This window comes from Maniola jurtina, chromosome 14, assembly GCF_905333055.1.
Source record: "Maniola jurtina chromosome 14, ilManJurt1.1, whole genome shotgun sequence".
NCBI classification, from domain to species: Eukaryota; Metazoa; Arthropoda; class Insecta; order Lepidoptera; family Nymphalidae; genus Maniola; species Maniola jurtina.
In genome coordinates, this window is record NC_060042.1 from 8,069,852 (window position 1) to 8,091,373 (window position 21,522).

Here is a 21,522-nt window from a genome sequence, read left to right on the forward strand (position 1 = left end):
ATGTCTTTGACTTGTGGCATTTATTTCGATAATACCCTGACCGGCTGGTCATTAAGTTGTCAAATCTGAATTCAGTGATTATGATAAAAATAACTTTAAATGAGAAACGAGTTGTTACACTCTACTACATCCTCTTAGATCATAGTTGATTAAATCATTTCAAAATGTTAGCAAGCTTATAACGCGCAAAACAAGTAGATTTTCGCAGGCCACAGACTAAAAAACTCAGCTGATACAGTTCTTGCATTTCACGAAGGCGAGTGAACTTTACTTGTGGTTACATCGTATACATAGACATTGAGTAAGAAATCAGAACAGTTTTTATACACCCCTAAGGATATGAAAATAATACTATTTTTTCTAGGTGTTATTTTTAAAAGAATACCACTAGGTTCAAACTAGGACTAGACTTGTTCTTGTTAAAAAAATGGTATTTTAGAAAATATTTTGAATAATATATTTAGGTAAGTATTTTTTAGTTACGGATCCTGTAGCACAATGTCCGTATTATCATTCAGTTCGCGCACGCATCGCGTATGTAGATTACAGGCTTCTTAGTATCAGCTTAGCATCGTGCCATCACGCAAGGGCCATTCATTTTGGCTTTTTCATTTCCCCGCTGTTGTGTGACACCAATTTTATTTGATTCGATCTCGATTTCGTTTATACTACCTACCTTGTTACGTATTTGATTGCAATTTAGATAACACGCTTTGCGCATTTTTAGCCATGTATGTCAGTCTGTGATACTTTTTAATGGTTATTCACTTATTTCGTATTATATTACGAGTAGATCAACTTGGTGCTTGGGTGCGCAATGAAACATTTAGCAAAAGCCTAAATATAATTTATATTCATAGACACAGATATATGTAATAGACAATTACAAGTTTATTAATTGACAGTTTATTTGAACAGTAAGATATTATAAGATAAGTTTCTCCAACATATGAAACCACATCGCCAAGTTACATAATATCTGACAATTGTTGAATATTTATTAATATAATATTCAATAATGTGAGTATTCAATAATATTATATTTACAGTAGCTTTGATGTTTCATCTCATTACATTAGATAATATATTGTCATTACATTAGTTAATATGTTGTGTATTGTGATAATATTAGATAATATATGTCTTTGTTACACAGATTTTACAAAGAAACACTTCTACTTTTTCACCATGAAAGCAAAATATCGAATACATCAAACTAAGCACCACAATATAGATAATCGAGGGTATTTAAGACTCCATCGCAATATATTAAGCGACCTAATTATTCGGAGCGAACGTATACAATTTATTTCATGTTCGAAGGAAATCATGCAATGATCTTAAAAACACTAGAAGTACCACCGTAGACTGACGAAGCGCGATCTAAATGCCAGGATCTGGGCAGGGGCATACCGACAGCTGCCAATTATTCATACATAAAATCGCTAATCATACACAGGTACATAAAAATCGATGTAAGATCAACTTTTCCTAAATGCAGGAACGTGTAAACGATGTGCTTTGCACACACCCACACACACACACACAAACACACACACGAACACACACACACACACACACCGAACGTCCACTTCGCTTCATTGCTGTCGTGAACGAGATATTATATTTTTTGAGCCTTTTTACAAAGGTTGCAGAAGGTTGCTGTTGAATCTGCAATAATTATTATTTTTGACCTAGGTGGCACTGGAGAGAAGATACCTATGTACTCCTTGAAAAACTGGTTTTCGGTACCATTTTTCCAAGATAATGGGGCGACGGCCGCTCAAGGTCTCAAATTCGGAATATTAATTATTCGGAAAGCTAATTATACAAATTAATCTATCAAATTAGTATTTAGAAATTTCTTTGAGCTTTTTGAATCTACCCATTGCCTGGCCTTAGTAGGCATGTGGGTGATGGAGGGACATGTAGCAGAAATTATTCTTCGTGCATTCATATTATTATATCTATCACGGGATAGTGCCTCCAGGCAGGTTGAGCCGCGACTGGTACTTAAAGAGCAACACAGAACAAACAGACACAGCGTAACGACGAAAATTTACATTAGGCTGGCTTAATGTCGTGGAGCAATCTCATTCGGGCAAGGAAACTGTGTAATCGACCAGTGAGCGTAGGCCTGCGAGAAGTATCTATTGTGTGTGATTTCGTAGGTTTTTTAAAATGGTCCTGTAACGTCAATTGCGATGTCTTGCACGATATCGCAACAAAGACGAATGTGCCGTATATCTTCGCGGTGCCACAACCTTGACATTCTTATTTCGTTGTACAATTTAATTGTGGCGTAAAAGACGCTTAATTAATTCTTTATTCGTTTCAATCTTCATAGGTGGTATTCATTGCAAATTATTATTAAGTAATTTATTTAAATTCCATTCACTGTGTTCTAATTATGTTAATATAATTATTATTCTTGCATAGGTATATTTTGATAAATATGTATTTATCAAAAAACACAGTACGGTAGGTAATAGAATAAAGGTGGAAATGATAAAGTTCAAGGAAAAATTATATTTACCTAGTCCATAGATTCGAAAACTCGTCCATGTATCAACCTAGTGCGATTTTATACATAACTAGCTTGTGCCCCCGACTTTGTCCATGTGGACTGCACAAATTTCAGACCCCTATTTTACCTTCTTAGAGGTTGAATTTAAAAAAATATTTCTTAGCGAATCTATTCATCATAATAACTATTTGCTTGCCAAATTTCAGCCCGATTCGACCATTAGTTTGAGCGGTGCGTTAATAGATCAGTCAGTCAGTCAGCTTTTTCGTTCATATTATATAGATATACGTCCTGTTGTGTACAAAAGTGCCACCGCAAAACTAAATTAAACAAAGAGCATTCTAATGAGCTAATTGCAACATAACCTGAATTTAATACCTAACTAGGAATACCTAACTGCTTTTTTGCCAATAGAGCAATAAAATTGCTGCATCAGATATTATATTATACCAACAATGTACCTACCTACCTTACCTAGTCGTATTTTTTACTTTCAATAATAATTTATATGACAGTTTCAATTAACAATAAATATTATAATCCAGTGAAAGGTGAAACATTTCACTGGAGGAAATTGAATGGACGCCTTTATGTTCCCAAAGATATTAAAATGAATAACGCAATAAAATTCCTCTTCTCACTGTATACAAAACATTTAATACGGTTTGTTTCATTAAGAGACCCACAACAATACTCGGGTTAAAGTAAGTATCTTAAATGCTATTAAATGAGTAATTTATGTAGATATGTACCTCTAGTGAAATTGCTTAAGTAGGTATATAACTTTCATATAATATGACTACCTAAATCAATATGGATAGGCCTAAATCAATATGTTGAGGACAATAGGTACGCAATACGCATATAAACTTTCAGCTTTTATGAAGTAACGAAGTTCTGGCCCAGATGGGTTCTTAATCCAGTACTTTTTCAGCTAGTGAAATATGAATTCAACCCTATTATGCAGAAAGGATCTAAGTAACTATATTATATCTAGATTTTGTTTTGGGTGTCTGTCTATCTTCAAACACTTTAAAGTTGAATATCAAAAACAACTGTTGGTGGGTTGAATAATGAATCCTTTCTTCATAACAGGATTGAATTGTCAGTTGCTAAACTTGAACCATTGTTTCATAAGGAAGCTTGTCTACAGATTTTGCATCAGGGCAAAGTAGACATTCATAAAAGACAATTGCATTTTATATACGCCTCTAGAGCAAAGCATCTGGCAAACGTCCAGAGAAAGCAGAATTAAATAGTTGTACAACTTCTAGTAATATCTTCTAATGCTCCCTATAAAACATTTTGTCTAAAAGAGACAAACAAATGTTTTCTAGCTCTATGAATTAAATGAAACAAGTCAAAAATAGTTTATCAACAACATCTTTAATAGCCTCACTAACATGAATTTACTAACGAATAAATAATTAATAAGGATATTTAAAACGTGGGCAAAATATAATTTATTATAATATTATTAAATAAATAATCTAAAATAATAGACCTATACAAAAAAAAACTAAAACTTAAATGGTGATTTCTATTATATACTTTCATAATATAACTAAGGTACCCATAAAAATTATTATATTTCGAAATCTAATACAAGACTTTTCAAAACTCGAAACATTTTTCTCAATTTTATTTACTTCTTGGAAAATCCGGCTAGGTAAATACGTCCTTTAATAACAGAAGGTGGAATTATCTAGAACATCTACTGGCGGCCGCCTCCGAAACCGGATATGGCCAAGATATTATTGGATTTAGGAATAGAAACCTGTCAAGCGCTAATGCAATTTTAAAAATGCCAATGTAGACTATTGTACGATACAATTGTCCCTGTATGGAGATCATTCGATTAGGCTCAAAACATATTGTGACCTACTTTTATTGGAAGTAAATAGTACCTACCTTTTACATTAAAATATCAGCATATGCTATTTTTATACGAAGTATAATAACGCACTATAAGGCAGAAACAATAAAACAAAGTTTATCTTTTGCAAAACTGAAATACTAAGCTAATTATTTTGAAAATTATAATGATAAATATTAACACTCATTAAGCTTAGGTATTTCAATGTTAATTAAGTTGGATTAAAATGTTTTTATTTTTAAATATGTAAGCTTAAAATATTACGAAGTTTGACCTTTTTAAAGTTGTATTAGCAAAACAGTCACGAAATTTTGTGACTGCAGGAGGTAGGTAAATGTCGAAAACTTTACGTTTAGAAAATTGTGCTGAAACTTTAACATGGAAGTCTGTGAATGCAAAACTACACGTTCTTAACTATTTAATAAGACATGATTATATAAAATAACGATATTATGTTAACTAAATAGAATAATTAAGTAGGTACTTATCTTAGTTACTTTGAATTTTAAGTACTTTATGAAAAATATGTTCTATTCTTTGATTTTAATCTTGTTCCATCTTTATTCGTGATCCATTGGTGTATTGTATTCAGCATTTTCCTAGCATAATATCTTCTAACTCCTCTAATCTTAACAATAACTTACAATATGTAGGGCATGCAATCAAAGTCAACCTTTAGGTATATATTATTTAGGCGTACCTATGTATGAAACCTAAGAATGTTCTTTTAATCCCAACCACACTATTGTGATTGATTTGATACCTACCTACTACCTCAAATTGAAATAAATTTACATTATACTTAAATATTACGCATTTTATACTAAGTACTACTGAGTTTTTTACTGAGTTTTGAGTTTGATGACAAAATTACATTTAATTTTCTATTTCACATTGAAAATTAACAACTTAAGCTAATAAGTATGTTTTTAGCATAAGTAGGTAGGTGCTTAAAAAAAACGTGAAACTTAACTCATGTTAAATTGTTAAAAAAAAAAACAAAAAGTTAAGTGGAGATCAAACTGATTTAACCAAAAGAATCCTATACAGTCCCATATCCTTGTGATTAAATTAGTAAGTTAGGAATTGTGCTAATAGAAAAGTCTATTAAACCCTCTTTCAAAATCCTAGGCACATTAGAAGATAAATGAAAGGACTAGTGTTTTATCAAAGGCATTTCTTTGTATAAGAAAAGGGTTTAGCACTTAACACTTGGTGTGGAGATTTTTATCGATAAGGAATACACTTACTACAGATTGGAAAAATCTATACCTACGGGAAAAGTTTTTTTACATTACAAAAGGATGGCAAGTTAAAAGAAAATCCATACTAATAATGTAAACGCTAAAGTGTGTCTATCTGTCTGTGTTTTTCTTTTCACGGTTCATCCATTTAACCGATTTCGATGAAATTTAGTAAAGAGATAGATTATTTATTTTCCAAATACGGACACATTTTCCTTTTTCTAGGATAATCAGAGAGTTACCACGGAGTTTTAAAAAAACTTGAATTCATGGGCATCATCCAGCATTTCACAAGTGTAAACTAAAAATTTATAACACCCCCTACAAGTGAAGGTTACAGTAACTAGAAAAGAACTGATAACTTTCATACGGCTGAACCGATTTTCTTGGATTATAGCTAAGAATACTCTCGATCAAGCCACCTTTCAAACAAAAAAAAACTAAATTAAAATCGGTGCATTCGATAAGGAGCTACGATGCCACAGACAGATACACAGATACGCACGTCAAACTTATAACACCCCTCTTTTGGGTCGGGAGTTTAAAAAGGAGTTCTGGGCCTATCAGAAAAGATTTAGGGACTTAACAGTATCGGGGCTTCTGAAGTACCTACTTAGGTTTGTTTGGTTACTTTGAGTGGTTTTCTTTTCTTTTGGCGCAGCGCACGTGATGAATTGTAAGCCTAAGGACTGAATAAACACACATCGACTGGTGTGGTTAGCTTTTCGAATACTAACGAGATGCTACTTCAATAGATATAGGAGTCAAAAGTAGGGAAAGAAAATAGACTCTATTGTTACACGAATGTAAAAGAAATCCCTCAGTTAGGTAATCAAAGAGTTTCTTTTCATTGCCTTATACTTAGGTACTTACTGACTAAACCGAAATAATTAACAGATCATGAGTTAGGTCTGTCTTGTCTATTACCTAGCAGAGTTTAGTTACTAACCTCCATCAAAACAAGTGTAAATTAAAAATTTATAACACCCCCGACAAGTGAAGGTTACAGTAACTAGAAAATAGCTGATAACTTTCAAACGGCTGAACCGATTTTCTTGAATTATAGCTAAGAACACTCTCGATCAAGCCACCTTTCAAACAAAAAAAAACTAAATTAAAATCGGTTCATTCGTTTAGGCGCTACGATGCCACAGACAGATACACAGATACACACGTCAAACTTATAACACCCCTCTTTTTGGGTCGGGGGTTAATAATAGAAGCCAAGCGACAAGCGTAGGTAGTTACTTACCTATTGGAAAAGGCCGGAGGCGAGCAAGTTAGGATAAATCGGTCTAAAGGCTAGTTTCCATCCATATCCATACTCTATTATTATAATTTTAAATGCGAATGTGTGGTCTGTCTGTCTGTCTACTAGCTTTTAACGATCACCCATTTACCGAGGCACAGAGTTAAAGCTTACATCACGGGGATGATAGTAGGTAACTAGGTTCCTACACCAAAATTCGTCAAAGATAAAAACGTAACTAGAAGTGGCATATAATATTATTAACAACATCGAAAATGTTTCACACATTCCAGAGAAAAAAATCAGAAAGTCGAAATCTCTATGATCTGGCTCCATACGGAATGTCGATAAACATGAACATTATACTATAACGAGTTAGAGAAATCGTATGGTGTGAAGTTGTTTTGTGACCGTATGACCTTGACATTTGAGGCAGGTGCTCAAAGATCCGCTTGAGCGTAGTGTTAGTGTTTTCACTTTTCTAGACCCCTTGTTACGCTAAAGGTCGCAGTCGTAAACGGATCAAGTAATAATTATTGTGTCTACTATGGTAGGTACTATTAAAAATAAAACTGGTTCTTTTGCCTGCTGTCTATTTTTGTACATGTAAATACATACAGAGTTTTTTATATAGGTACCTACTACCTACCTTCATAAAAGCTTGGTATTCTTTTTGCACATCGCAGAATTTAAGCTTTTATACATGTACGGAACATAACTTTAGTTTACTTTAATCTTTTCTGTGTGTATATTTTTTCGTGTTTTTTGTTTCGTCAGCACAAGTATTGCTGTATACAATATAATATGGAGTTTATGATTGGTTTAATTATGTTAGGTAATATATTATAATATATAAATATATGAGTACCTATTAGGTTATTTATTGTATCCACATTCACATATCAATTAATTATTTAAGTACTGTTTGTTTGCTATATACAATACATTATATATATGTAGTTATAACTAGGACGTGAACTAGGTAAAAACCTGTGTTTCAACTTCAAGACATCAAGGTCCTTTCCCCATTTATGTATGAATGCATAAAATTAAACAAATGATTTTTCTTAGATATAATTATATAGGAAAAACCAGCTATTCCTGATTTCTAATAGAACTATGATCATGTCAAGTGAAAGGGCTAGCTGGAGGCCGGCACGGTGCAGTGCGGCCTTATTGAGAGGAACACAAAGCTATAAAATTATAAATTTCGTGCTGTAAACCGACAATATTGGAATTTTATTGCACAGATCATATGAGATAGATTGCTGTTACCTAAAGGAAACTTTTACATCTCCGCTCCATTTTTGCAATAGGTTATTGAGAAATCTGTTCTTAATTATTTGAGATAAATCTTTAAGAGATTATAAAACTCCAGTTAAAGTCCAGAGAAAGCTCATAAAATAATTGAATTTAAAAAGTGAATATGAAATTATTACCTACGCTTGTGTGTGTGACACATCCTACGCCAGACTGCATAGACTAATAGCGGATATTGGTGCGAGGTTTATGCACCCTTTGATACAATATATGAGCGTGGTTCAAAAAATAACACCTCATTACGGGAGTTGGTCTGTGTGTAACAAAAACAGACACCCCAGTCTCAGCTATGAAAGATATCAACCGAAGTTAATACCGTCATTTCCGGTCGTTATTCCATCTCGAATTTCATATCTTTATTGAAAAGATAAAAAGCATCTTTTGAAAATAAATGTAACGTTTGGACGATCAAATCTATTTATAAACGAATATGAATTAGGTATATTTAGTTGTATCCAAATAACAAGATAAAAAGGCATATCTACTTTAAAATAATTACAACAGATATGCATTAGATTAAAAAGACGATATCAATACCTATATTTTAACTACCTATTGTTACCGTACAAAAAGTATTAAAACTTTATAAGCCAGCTTTACGCGTCTACAAAAGTTTTAATCTCCCTTCACGTTAGAGTTTCTTCAGAAATTAAAGCGAAAGTGCCCATCCGTTATGTCAAACGCCTGAAAAACTTTATAAGTATGTATATTTTATAGGTATTGTGAAAAACCTTACCTTGTAAATGCCATCAACAAGTTTCGTAAGTTCCTCCGTCTCCATGGTGAAAGATTGTAAGTAACACGTACAATAGAATATTTACACTGGATTATTCATTAGGAAAAGTTTTCACAAGAAAAACGATTTTAACACTATTGGCACAGAACTCACATTTCAATAGACACTTAATAGCTGTATGTATTTGTCACTGTTCACTTAAAACACGATCCCTTTCGAAGACATCTGAAACAAGAAAAAGATTTATCTATTAGCAAAAAAAAATATTGCAACTGAAATCGAGAGCTTTCGAGCGCAACGTTCTTAAATCTTTTTCGTGTCGATTTGGTTTGCTAACTTTTGTTTTCGTAAATTGTATAAACTATAAAATTTAAAACGAATAAAAACGATTAGGTACAAAACTTTAAACCGGAACTATTCTAACACACGATCTAGTACACCTATAAAACAACTGAATCAAAGTTGCAAGTAAAATTAAAAGTAGGTACGCAATCGCACCTTCAAACTACAGCAAAGCGACGTGCGTCCGCGAGCGAGCGTACAAGTCGAATCACTTAAGTTGTCGACTCGTATCTCACAAGTGTTTGGCAACGCAAGTGACTGGGAATGGACCGTTGATGTCTAAACCTTAGAGGCTTTGTACGGTTAGACACCTAATTGTTTAGATTTGCTGGTATTTAGGATGGCCATTTCGCCACATCTCGGGTCGACGGCATACATACATATGTTTTGTTAAAGCGTAAATATTTTTTCGTGCTAACGGTAAGTTGGTTTTAAAAGGCTTTTTATGTTAGCAATTATATTAACACGTCTAAGTGCGTTTACATTTACAAGCGTTTTTTTTCACCGTAAGTCAAATATTTTGTCATTGACGAAAACATGTCGTGATAAAAAAAAATAAAAACATGTCTGCCCTGCCAAAAATCCAATAAAAAGTAAAAGATTTCACATTGGAAATGGTGCCATATAATGAGTGCCCATACATCCGCCATATTGATTTTTTTTTAAAATATAGCCAGTGTGACTCGGGATGATGTAAGTGTTCTAAATGGTTCTAACGATAGCCCAAACACCCAAATCTGTTCAGGCATTCAGAAGATATGGTGGAATAATGAAACTCACGTTCACACATGAACCCTGAAATCATTGCAGTATTTTTTGGGGCAGTCGTGTAAAAAAATGAATAGGACAAGGAGTTCCACTCGTGTTTAACGAAATCGTGAGCTGCAAGTTCGTGACGTAAAATGTTATTAAGCTCGTTACGAAATATTGTCAATGCCACAGGAATAATTGCCAACATAAAATTGTTGGTAAGCAATTTGCGCCAAATGTTACCCACACCAAAATTATATGAATACAATAGACTTGCATTAGTTAACATACACATTCGTACGCCGTACGTATGCTAAGAAGATACCTACTCAGCGTTGGCGATGATGTTTTCTATTTCAGATCATATGGCACGTTTCACTGTTACTTTCTAAGTTTACGCAACTTATATTTGTTTTACTCGAATACAGTCAAAACGCCTAACTGAATGAGCGATGTTGGTGTAAAATTTACATAATGACGCAACCGATGCACTTGGTAGATGCTAATCGTATGCATAGCGCGTCGCGACGCCTAAGTTCATTAAATACGAATAATAACTCCCACCCAATGTTTGCCAAGAATGAATTAGTTATAAACTTGTTGCTTAAATTAAAGTCTCTTCGCGTAAAATTCAATTTTGTCATGCATAATCATTTATCCACCCTGTATCAAAGTTGTAAATGTAATTACCTACAAGTAAGTTCAAAAATGATTAGGCAGCTATCAAGAATATTGTGAAGTAAAAGTAAGGTAAAATATACTTAATTGTGTACAATAAAATATACTTTATATGATTATACAATGATGTAACGGAAATAAATAAGTATAGGTACCTAGCTTAGGAGCAGAGGAATCTTTAAATTAAAGCGAAAGGCTATATTAAAATAATGGAAATAAATAAGTACTAGGTATAAGTATATACACCAAAATATATTTTAATACTAGCTGACGCCCGCGACTTCGTCCGCGTGGATTTAGTTTTTTCGAAATCCCGTGGGAACTCTTTGATTTTCCGGGATAAAAAGTAGCCTATGTGCTAATCCAGGATATTATCTATCTACATTCTGAATTTCAGCCAAATCCGTCCAGTGGTTTTTGCGTGAAGGAGTAACAAACACACACACACACACACACACACACACACACACACACACACACACACACACACACAAACTTTCGCCTTTATAATATTATAGTGTGATAATGTTTTTTCTTTTTTCGTAATTTTCATTTAAGCTCTAGGTATATGTTAGGTAAATAATAATAAATTATTAATTCAATCATTTTTCAAAGACGGTATATTTTATAACAACTCATTAGGTACACATAGACTAATCTAAACTCATGGTTATGAGTACTTCTTGTACATTTAAGCACATAACAAGAGCAAAGTTCCTACCTAAGTATAATCGTTTTAGAATTGTATCTGTAATAATATGAGCCGCTCAAGATCTCTCGTGTCACACGAGGAATAAAATAAGAGAAACAACCAGAAACTACATAAATACAAGTGTAAATTAAAAATTTATAACACCCCCGACGATCCAAAGTATTTGAGTTTTCCAAAACATCATTTTCAAATAAATAATAATGTATTTAGGCAACGTCCATCTTGACAGCTTGACATTTGTCTATTGACATAATATTAAGAACCTAACGGTTATCTAACCTTCTTTTCTACAAGAAAACTAGAAAAGAGCTGATAACTCTTAAACGGCTGAACCAATTTTTTTAGATTATAGCTAAGAACACTCTCGATCAAGCCACCTTTCAAACAAAAAAAACTAAATTAAAATCGGTTCATTCGTTTAGGCGCTACGATGCCACAGACAGATACACAGATACACAGATACACAGATACACACGTCAAACTTATAACACCCCTCTTTTTGGGTCGGGGGTTAAAAATATAAAACACATTCCATAGAAAATCCGTAACTGTATTCCGAACAAGAGAGATTTGCACCGCGATCCCGCCTCCCTGCAAGTGCACCCACACGGGACAATCCTGAGCGAGCTTTACACTTTCCTTACTTTATCTACCCGAGGCGTAAAGAAACAAGTATGCGACTGCTTATTTCAGTTTAAACTTGTTTCGTCCGATCGAACTTCTTTTATCCGGATTTAGGGTAAGCAAACGTTAGTAACTCGGATTTCCAAAGTGAAAATCGAGACTTCCTATATGTATTATCGACTATACGTTATATTTTCCGACTGAAGCCAAGTTAAGACTATCTGCTTTAAAAGTTCCGAACTTTGATTGTCTTTTAGTCGGGACTATTTGATTTTCATATAAGAACTTTTAGGTAGGACAGCTTTACGATCGCTTGCCAACTCCTTGTAGCGAGTCTGCAGTAAATGTGCAAGTTGAACGCGGCCGTGTTCTGCTGACGAACCTTGTTATAGTGGATGTAATATAATATTATTCACTACACATTGCAACTGAATATTCATATTCACATTCTTGCTCCAGCGCTTAGGCAAATCGGATTTGTATCGAAGACACTGACGAAGCAGGATCGATACAGCTTTATTTCCAAGCCTTTGTTACCTTTGAAGTTGTATCTTCTATTCCATTTAAAGGAAGGACTAGTATTTACCACAAATATTTTATGCTTCAGGCTTGTCAAAAAATGTAAATATTAATAAATAAGTGCTTAGGTAATCATCTTTCTAGAGGCTTTTGCAACGCTTTGTCAATGAAAATGCCGCGAAAAAGCATTGTCGCACTGATTATCCTCTCTCAATACTGATGTTAATGGAGCTTAAACACCGCAAAGCTACAGTTTAATGAAGGCTAACCTGCATACCCAATATAAACCTCCGATGGTTGCTATTTGACAAATTTTGACAACCTCCTTGGCGCAGTGGTGAGCGCGGTATTGAAATTGGGAAGTAGATAGATAGATAGATAGAAAGACTTTATTGCACATAAAAAACACATGTAAAGGAATACAACACAGAAAGAAGAAAAACAGAAAAAACAATTGTGTGCAAAGGCGGCCTTATTGCTTAGAGCAATCTCTACCAGGCAAACTTTGCTGAAAGGAGAAGCTAGTGTTTTATAGTAGATACCAAGTCGCAAAGAATTTCAAATTTAATTTAGAAAGAAGAAAGTAGGTACCGGGTTCGATTCCCGGCAAGAGCAATATGGGATTTTTCAAGTGCCAATCGGCTTTCATTCAATGTCGAACACTAAGCTAGCGAATCAACCCGCTGGTCTGGTGGGAGGCTTCGGCCGTGACTATCCTATCAACCTTTCCAACCAAACTATCTTGAATACCGTGCCGCCAAGCGATTTAGCATTCCAGTATGGTACGGCGTAAAAACCGATCAAGACTTTTACCTCTTACAAGTTAACTCGCTTCCATCTTAGATTACATCATCACTTATCACTAGGTAATATCGCAGCCAAGTGCTACCGTGTATCGAAATAAATAAAAAAAAATTCAATTAACAAGTGTAGGTAAATTAAAAATTTATAACACCCCCGACAAGTGAAGGTTACAGTAACTAGAAAAGAGCTGATAACTTTCAAACAGCTGAACCGATTTTCTTGGATTATAGCTAAGAACACTCTAGATCAAGCCACCTTTCAAACAAAAAAAACTAAATTAAAATCGGTTCATTAGTTTAGGAGCTACGATGCCACAGACAGATACACAGATACACACGTCAAACTTATAACACCCCTCTTTTTGGGTCGGGGGTTAAAAAAGGAAATAAACGACCGCATGAAGTCGACAAAAATCAATATAAAGGCTTTTGATACATGAGGCTATGGCGTATGTGCGGTGTGTGTATGGGAGAGTCATCTGTCAGCCGCACTTGTGGACTTGCCACTAATGACATTCCGATACACTCACGGGAAATATCCCATAGTGTATTCGTGTATAATGAGTCATCCAAGTGACAGGAGTGTGTTTCAATCATTCATCGGCCTCGATCGATATAGCTCGGTCTGGTAAGACTTTTTTAAATTAATATCGAGATAACGAACGATGGGTCACCTTCTCCTCTCAAGAACACCTGCAGCATAATAGAGCTGGCAATGTTAACTATGTACTCATATTCAGCAAATAAATATTGTATTTTATTTCCGGCTGTTGATAAATGTTTCGTGGTCTTTTTTCGAACACTTTTATAGATTTCTATTCTATTCTAGATTATCATAATCACAACCCATACATACACTACGAGTCTCCTCTCGAAAGAGAATGATTTACAGCTAAGCCATGTCCACCATGCTGGCCAAGTGCGGGTTGGCAGGCTTCACACACAATTCGGTTAGGAAAATGCAGGTTTTCTTACGATGTTTTACCTTATCGATAAAACATGTGATAAAATCAAATGATTTTATGAAATGCATTTTACTCCGATAACTTAGACGTATAGGTATGACCGGGATTGAACCCTGAAGCCCCGAATGGATTCAATGCACCAGACTTAAGCACTTTTTTAAATACGATATTGGAAAACTTTGTCACAATGCATTTAAGCTTCGATAACCAAATGTTCCCTAAAATTTTAAATTAGCTGTTTATAGTTTCGTCTCGTTAAATATATTAATTCTAACAAGTAAGAAGTTAATTTAGAAGTGCTTTCGTTGACAACGTAGGAAACTGTAGATAGGTAGGTATAGGGAAATGTTAGAGGTTTGCGTTTTCTCCAAGTGTCTCCAAGTATGTGAATGGGAAATGTCACTTAGCAGTCGGTAGGTACACTCACGGGAAGTAAACACAGGCCACAAAGTTACAATGCTTGTTCCAAGCGACAGTCAGTGTATTTGTATTTGTATCTAATTAGTTCGTTATTTCCTACTTATCGTGCCTCTCCACTATTTGGTGCTTGGCCTTCCTCTTGTCATATAATGTCCTACCTTGCGCCAAACGGAAAGTTATGCTATATTGGTTACCCCGCCCATACCCGGATATTCCTAAGCCACGACTTCTACCGTCCGAAGCTTAATTTTCCTTCAATTTTGGCCATCACGGTGGTCTAAAGGAGACGAGAAGTCTTGTACCAGATAACATAAGAGGATTTTGCATTTTATAGTCGCGCCTGTAAAATACCTAATTTTGTCATTTTAGGTCTTTACCGGCGCGTTGGAGGACTTCGTAGTTTCTTAGTTATTTTAATCGAATAATAATTAACTTGTAGGTATAGATAAAATTTGCATATTTACATCTTTGCCTCGCACTTGTACAAGTAGCTTTCTAACGAGATTTCGATACGCTCGAGGCAAATTTCGTGTACAGTGTGCCTAATTTATAAAGATTGGTACTCATATAATAATAAGGCACAAAAAATAAAATACTCATAAATTTTTAACCGACTTTAAAGAAGGAGAACATTCTCAATTTGATTTTGTTTTTTTTTTGTATGTTTGTTACGCGAATTTAAATAATATTATGACGTATTAGATCAGTGTCCAGTGAAGTAACTTATGAGCATTATTTGATATTAGGTACTATAACTACTCTAAGCATAACTAGATTATTTTTATTCCATGTTTTGCCTTTAAATTCATGTCTTAAAAAAATATACATTTTATATCTAAAGTTTGGTCATCATCAACTAAGGAGTAAATTTTACTAAAAGTGTAAACATTAGGTAGTTTGTAACAAACAAAAAGGCTGAACGGCGTAGGAACCTAATATATTATTGTGGGCACTTGAAAGCGTTTCTTCATAATTTATTTCTTAATGATAAATTTCAACTTATTACAAGATAATTTAAATTTCGTTAATTATAATTTGAGTCAGCGGAGCAATAACGCTAATTAACGCTTGAGGTTAAGCGTGACTTAATTATAATTAGTGCTTTACTCTTTATGAAAAGTCATGTATTGAGTAACCTAATATAAACCTTACTTCCATTTTGTCTATTTTAGTGTAAAATTATGTATTTAATTCCTTTAAAAATAGTACTAGTAAGTACACAGACAAGTGTAAATTAAAAATTTATAACACCCCCGACAAGTGAAGGTTACAATAATAACTAGAAAAAAGCTGATAACTTTCAAACGGCTGAATCGATTTTCTTGGATTAAACCATCTTTCAAACAAAAAAAGTTAAATTAAAATCGGTTCATTAGTTTAGGAGCTACGATGCCACAGACAGATATACACGTCAAACTTATAACACCCCTCTTTTCGGGTCGGGGGTTAATAAGAGTTTACGTGATACGTATTATTAAATTTTAGGCCGCAGCGGCCACAGCGCTATGCAAGCTGAATTGTAAAGTACTTTATTGTGTCGTTACTCGTAAGAAGCGTCGCTATTATGTGCCTGGAAGATCGTCATCATCATCATCATCGCCAGCTCACTACTGAGCGCAGGTCTCCTCTCAGAATATCTGGAAGGTACTATCAAGTATTCTGTAAGTACTACGAATTATATTTATACGAAGTACATTAGTTGATAGTCTTATCAACTAATATACCTACTATGTCGCAAGTAGGCCACATCACCCTCACATTAGTTTAGCCTATAACAATTTCCCATAATAGATCAATCACTAAATACATCAATACACAAGCAATCACTAAACGCCAAACTGTCTGGGCGTCGCTCGCCACACAAAAACTAAATTGCCTGCTGCCAAACTTTGAATGGGGACACCCGGGTGACACGGCCGTAGTCCGTACCTCTATTCAGACCACTCTATAATCGTGTAGGGGAGGAATCATTACGCCTCTGATTGCTGCAGTTTGCGTGTATTGTAGCAATTGTGATACCTGTGCTTTGTTGCAATTGGGATTCGTCGATTGTAATCGGAATTGAGGTGTTATTTTCTATAAAATCAAGCTCCAAGTGTCTTTCATAAAAAAGCAAAATACTAAATGAATGTCAGAGGCAAGAAAAAGCGGTGATAGCCTAGTGGTTAAGACGTCGGCTTATACGGAACGTCGAGGGTTCGATCCTACGCTTTAACTTTTCGGAGTTATGTGCGTTTTAAACAGTTACATCACTTGCAAGGTGAAGAAAAACATCGTGAGGAAACTTGTATGCCTGAGAGTTCTCCATATTGTTCTCAAAGGTATGTGAAGACAATCCGCACTTGGCTAGCGTGGTGGAATATGGCAGAAACCCGTCTCATATAGAGATAATACCCGTGCTCGACTAATGAGCACAGGTGTCTGTTATCAGTATGAGCCCACTAGGGCTGGCGATGGGTTGGTGATGATGTATGTCAAAGAACCGTCCGCCCGTCTGTCGTGGTCCGTCACTGACCCTCTTTGACATTTTTTAAGAGTTGGTACCCAGTACAGTAATAGTAATTTTGCAGTTAAATTTAGCTGCATACCTACTTAGTTACTCTTCTATAACACTCAGCTATTAGCGCTGATACAAAAGGTTCTTATTTAATAAAAGAAAGAGACAGTAAAGGTTTTTTAAAATGCTATGTTGCTATTAATGAAAAACCTAGACCAACCAAAACGATTTCTACGGATGTCGATCTCAATTATTAGCAAATCACAATCGCGCTGATAGGGTCGATACATGCTAGTGACAACCCAGTTATAGCACAGAATAATAATATAATAGTTGGTTATAGCTACGAGTTAAGTATAAGTAGGTAAGTAGGTATAATATCTATACTCTTACTGAAAGTGATAACGAACAACAACTTTTCATTGATGACTTTTTTACACTGCAATTCTAATTCCACACTAAAACGCTGGGATAAAAATAGCCTACGTCACTCTCCAGGTCTTTACCACCTCTATACCTAATTTGAATTCAGTGTTGAAAATATAAAGCTACGGTTTTCAAAGTGCTGTATGTACTAAGCAAGAAACCATGCGAACAAAACGTGCTATAAGGCTGACGCACATTGCAGTCGTGGAAGGCCAAAGTGCATGTAAAATTGTGGCAAAGTATACTATGCGTGCGGCCAGCATTTAGTGAGCAATGGTTCATACAAAATGTACGAAAGTGAATATGCAGAAGGATTTTTGCAATGTAATGCGTTGCGGTGCGTCCCGTACTGATGTGCGCGAGCCTTTATAGGACAAGGCGAAAGGGAGAGCCCTTTGTGACATTTGGCGTAATCTACGCGATTCTTAGGAGCTATTACTGCTGTGACAACAAAGCAGAACATTGTCCTGAACATTGTCCCGCGGATTGCTCCCTCCCCTTACATTACAATACAAATCCGTTTCTTAAAGAACACAGAAGAATAAAGCTCTTTGTGCTACCTAATATAGGTAGAATAAACTAAAGTAATAGCCTATTTTGCTGTGAGGCAAAGAGGTTGTTATGCGGTGAAGAATTATTTTTACTTCTTTCTGTTGGATCATTTGTCAGAAGTTTAACGACCTTTTTCGAAGGCTTGATTACTATGTATGGAATAAAATTAACAGTAATATTATCGAAAAATTAGTCGAACTAATAAAATCAGAAAGGATTTTATGAATTCTTCGTTAGATTTTCGTGTTAGATAAATTTTTAATTTGAATAACGATATACTTAAGTATAATATAATAATCTAATTATTTAGGCCTCTTAAATAACTTTCAAATTGGGAATATTGATTAAGAAGAAAGTCGGGTAACGGGTTTATTCGTATATTATACAAATTTTGTAATATTTAATACGTTGCAAACGTAAACTATTAGCAAGCTGAAGTGGCAGTGGGCAGGCCATGCCTGTCGTAGAGGCGATGGCCGTTGGAGCCGGAAAGTCCTTGAGTGGAGACCGCGTTTGAGCAAACGTAGTGTGGGACGCCCTCCAGCACGATGGACCGACGATATAAAGCGGCTGGCGGGAAGTGGCTGGATGAGGAAGGCTGAGGACCGGGTGTGGTGGCGCTCTATAGGGAAGGCCTATGTCCAGCAGTGGACGTCCACAGGCTGATGATGATGATGATGATGAAACGTAAACTGTTGGGCCGTGAAAAGGTAGCAGACAGACAGACAGACAGAACACTTTCGCATTTGTAATATTATAGTATGGATGATATTTTTACTCGTCGAGACGACTTACTCGTGGGTTTAGCGAGCTTATAAATTAGTGTCAAGTGAATAGGATCTACTATTGCAAGGACAACCACCTGCTTGCTATGTGTTGAAATACTGACAACTACTTCCATCAGTAAGTATTATTCGCCTGTGAATCTTTACCGCACAAAATTATTGTACCTAATCAAAAATTTAAATTTATCTGTACAATAGTACAAATAACTTGCTAACAACAAGAAAATTAACTCACGTCGTCTAAGTTATTTAAAGCGATATAAATAGACAATTACTTCGGAACTAGTTAGGAGTTAGAACTGTCAGTAGACTAGACACTGACTGCCAATTTTTTTTTTGAGTGAGTAGTACTACATTAACTTTCTCAAAAGTCTGAAAGCTTTACTGCCTAATTAATGTTTTACGTAAAACCTTAGAAGTCACGTTTTAAAGGAGTCAGCATCTTTCTGAACATGTTTTCTAACAAGTCAAGCTTTTCCTGCACACGAGACTGACTTTTCAAGAGTCTCCTTTTAAAACGCAAAGAGAAAAAAGCTGAACGATCTCGCATAAGATTAATAGCATTTCCTTAAAGTCTGACAGTTTAAGATACGGTCGCAAGATTTTTTATGTCATTATAAAAACATATTTTATTATCGCAGAGAATTAAGAAGTTTAAAGCATAATATATTATTGTTGTTAAAAAATCTGCAATATTATTAATAGAGACTACAGTAATTTTGTATTCTGAAAAATAGTATAAAATAACTTCGTAATCCGTCGTAAATTCGTAATGTCTGTGTATTCGCTTATACTTCTCAGTTGCTAAGTAAATTTCAATAATTTTAACTAATATTTATAACATTTTCTGAGGAAAGTTTATAGTAGGTACATTTTACATTGAACGTGGACAAAATCTGTGGAAGCTGCTAAAAGTAATTCAGTGTTAAAATAGTAAATTTTGTATATAATAAATTGAAATCAAAATAAAATATTTTGTCAATATAATTTCCTTCTTTATAATAAAAAAATAAAAAAAATAAAATTTCGAGTCAACTTATTTTAATGTTATTTTAGATAAAATTATCTTTCATATCTCACACTATTTATTTAAAACGATTAACTTTTCTGCTCTTTGGTGAAAATTGGAAATTAAAATCGTACCGAAACAAGTTACTCGAATAGGTCTCTACTAGCTGATGCCCGCGACTTCGTTCGCGTGGATGTAGTTTTTTAAAAATCCCGTGGGAATTCTTTGATTTTCCGGGATAAAAAGTAGCCTATGTGCTAATCCAGAGTACAATCTATCTCCATTCTAAATTTCAGCCCAATCCGTCCAGTAGTTTTTGCGTGAAGGAGTAACAAACATACACACACACACACACACACACACACACACACACACACACACACACACACACACACACATACAAACTTTCGCCTTTATAATATTAGTGTGATACGATGCATGTCTAATTTCTTACCCACCAAGTAATTTAATTATTATTTTTGTTTCAGTTTCAGTATACACTACTGCTTCCATATCATACCTACACTATACTTATCACCGTATTTTGTATCCATAAAAATTCAAGTATCAAACGTATTTTTGTATAAAAATATTTATTTACGCAGTAAAATTTATGGATGAAATTTTCACTATCAGTAATCTAATTTCAAAACGAATTTCAAACACGATTATCGGTCCAGACTGCCATCGATCATAATTCAATATTTAGTCAATTTTTTTAACTAAATCGACACCAACCCCCGAGATGTGATGCGATTGCTCAATTGGCGAGAAATTGCGACGGGGGTAAGCTTGCGGAAAATTGGAGATATCGTTAATATTCACCCGAAACCGGTGGTTCACGTGGCGACTACAAATAACGAGAAGACAACCTCCGTGAATTTATGCTCTGTCGTTTTAAGTGATGTATTGCCGTCCTGAGATATCGACGCATCTCAAGTAACTCCTAACGGCTCCTGAACGCGATGGTGGATAGCTGCCTATATTTAAATGCCAGATCGAGAAATGTTCGTGATAATTTGAGCTGGCCTGACTCCCTACATTTTAAAAGTAGATACTACTGATGAGATATATGAACACACTCTATAGCTTATGCTCGCGACTTTGTCCGCATGGACTACACAAATTTCAAATTTCAAGAGATAATAATGCTATAACTGTAGCAGTCTGCAACTCGATCAGAATTAATTCCATTAATTTGAATTGGATTTCAGAAATTCAGTTTGCGGTTTTTCCATGTTTTAGCAATAAACATCATACACTAAATGATGCCCGAGACTTAGTTCGCGTAATCCCGTTATTATACAATACAACATAATCAAAAATCCCTATAGAAAGTAGCTTAGATATGTCCGTCTTCAGGGTACAAGCTATCAGTGTACCTAATATTGGATGCCCATGATTTCTTCGGTGTGGATTTAGGTTTTTTTTAAATCCCGTGGAAACTCTTTGATTTTCCGGGACAAAAAGTAGCCTTTCCAAGGCTGC

The 21,522-nt window shown here is 34.8% G+C and overlaps 1 protein-coding gene across 5 annotated transcripts in view; it reads right to left on the reverse strand.

Moving 5' to 3' along the window:
• The window catches only part of LOC123872016, a 303,144-nt gene that overhangs the window by 68,506 nt on the left and 213,116 nt on the right, over window positions 1–21,522 (reverse strand). For 4 of the 5 annotated variants that reach the window (XM_045916128.1, XM_045916126.1, XM_045916125.1 and 1 more), the window contains one exon: window positions 8,953–9,177. In XM_045916128.1, coding sequence (XP_045772084.1) covers window positions 8,953–8,997 — 45 coding nt within the window. In that variant the 5' untranslated portion in view covers window positions 8,998–9,177. Of the gene's footprint in view, window positions 1–8,952; window positions 9,178–9,450; window positions 9,541–21,522 lie in introns of those variants that run through there. The other variant, XM_045916124.1, reaches the window with a different exon arrangement.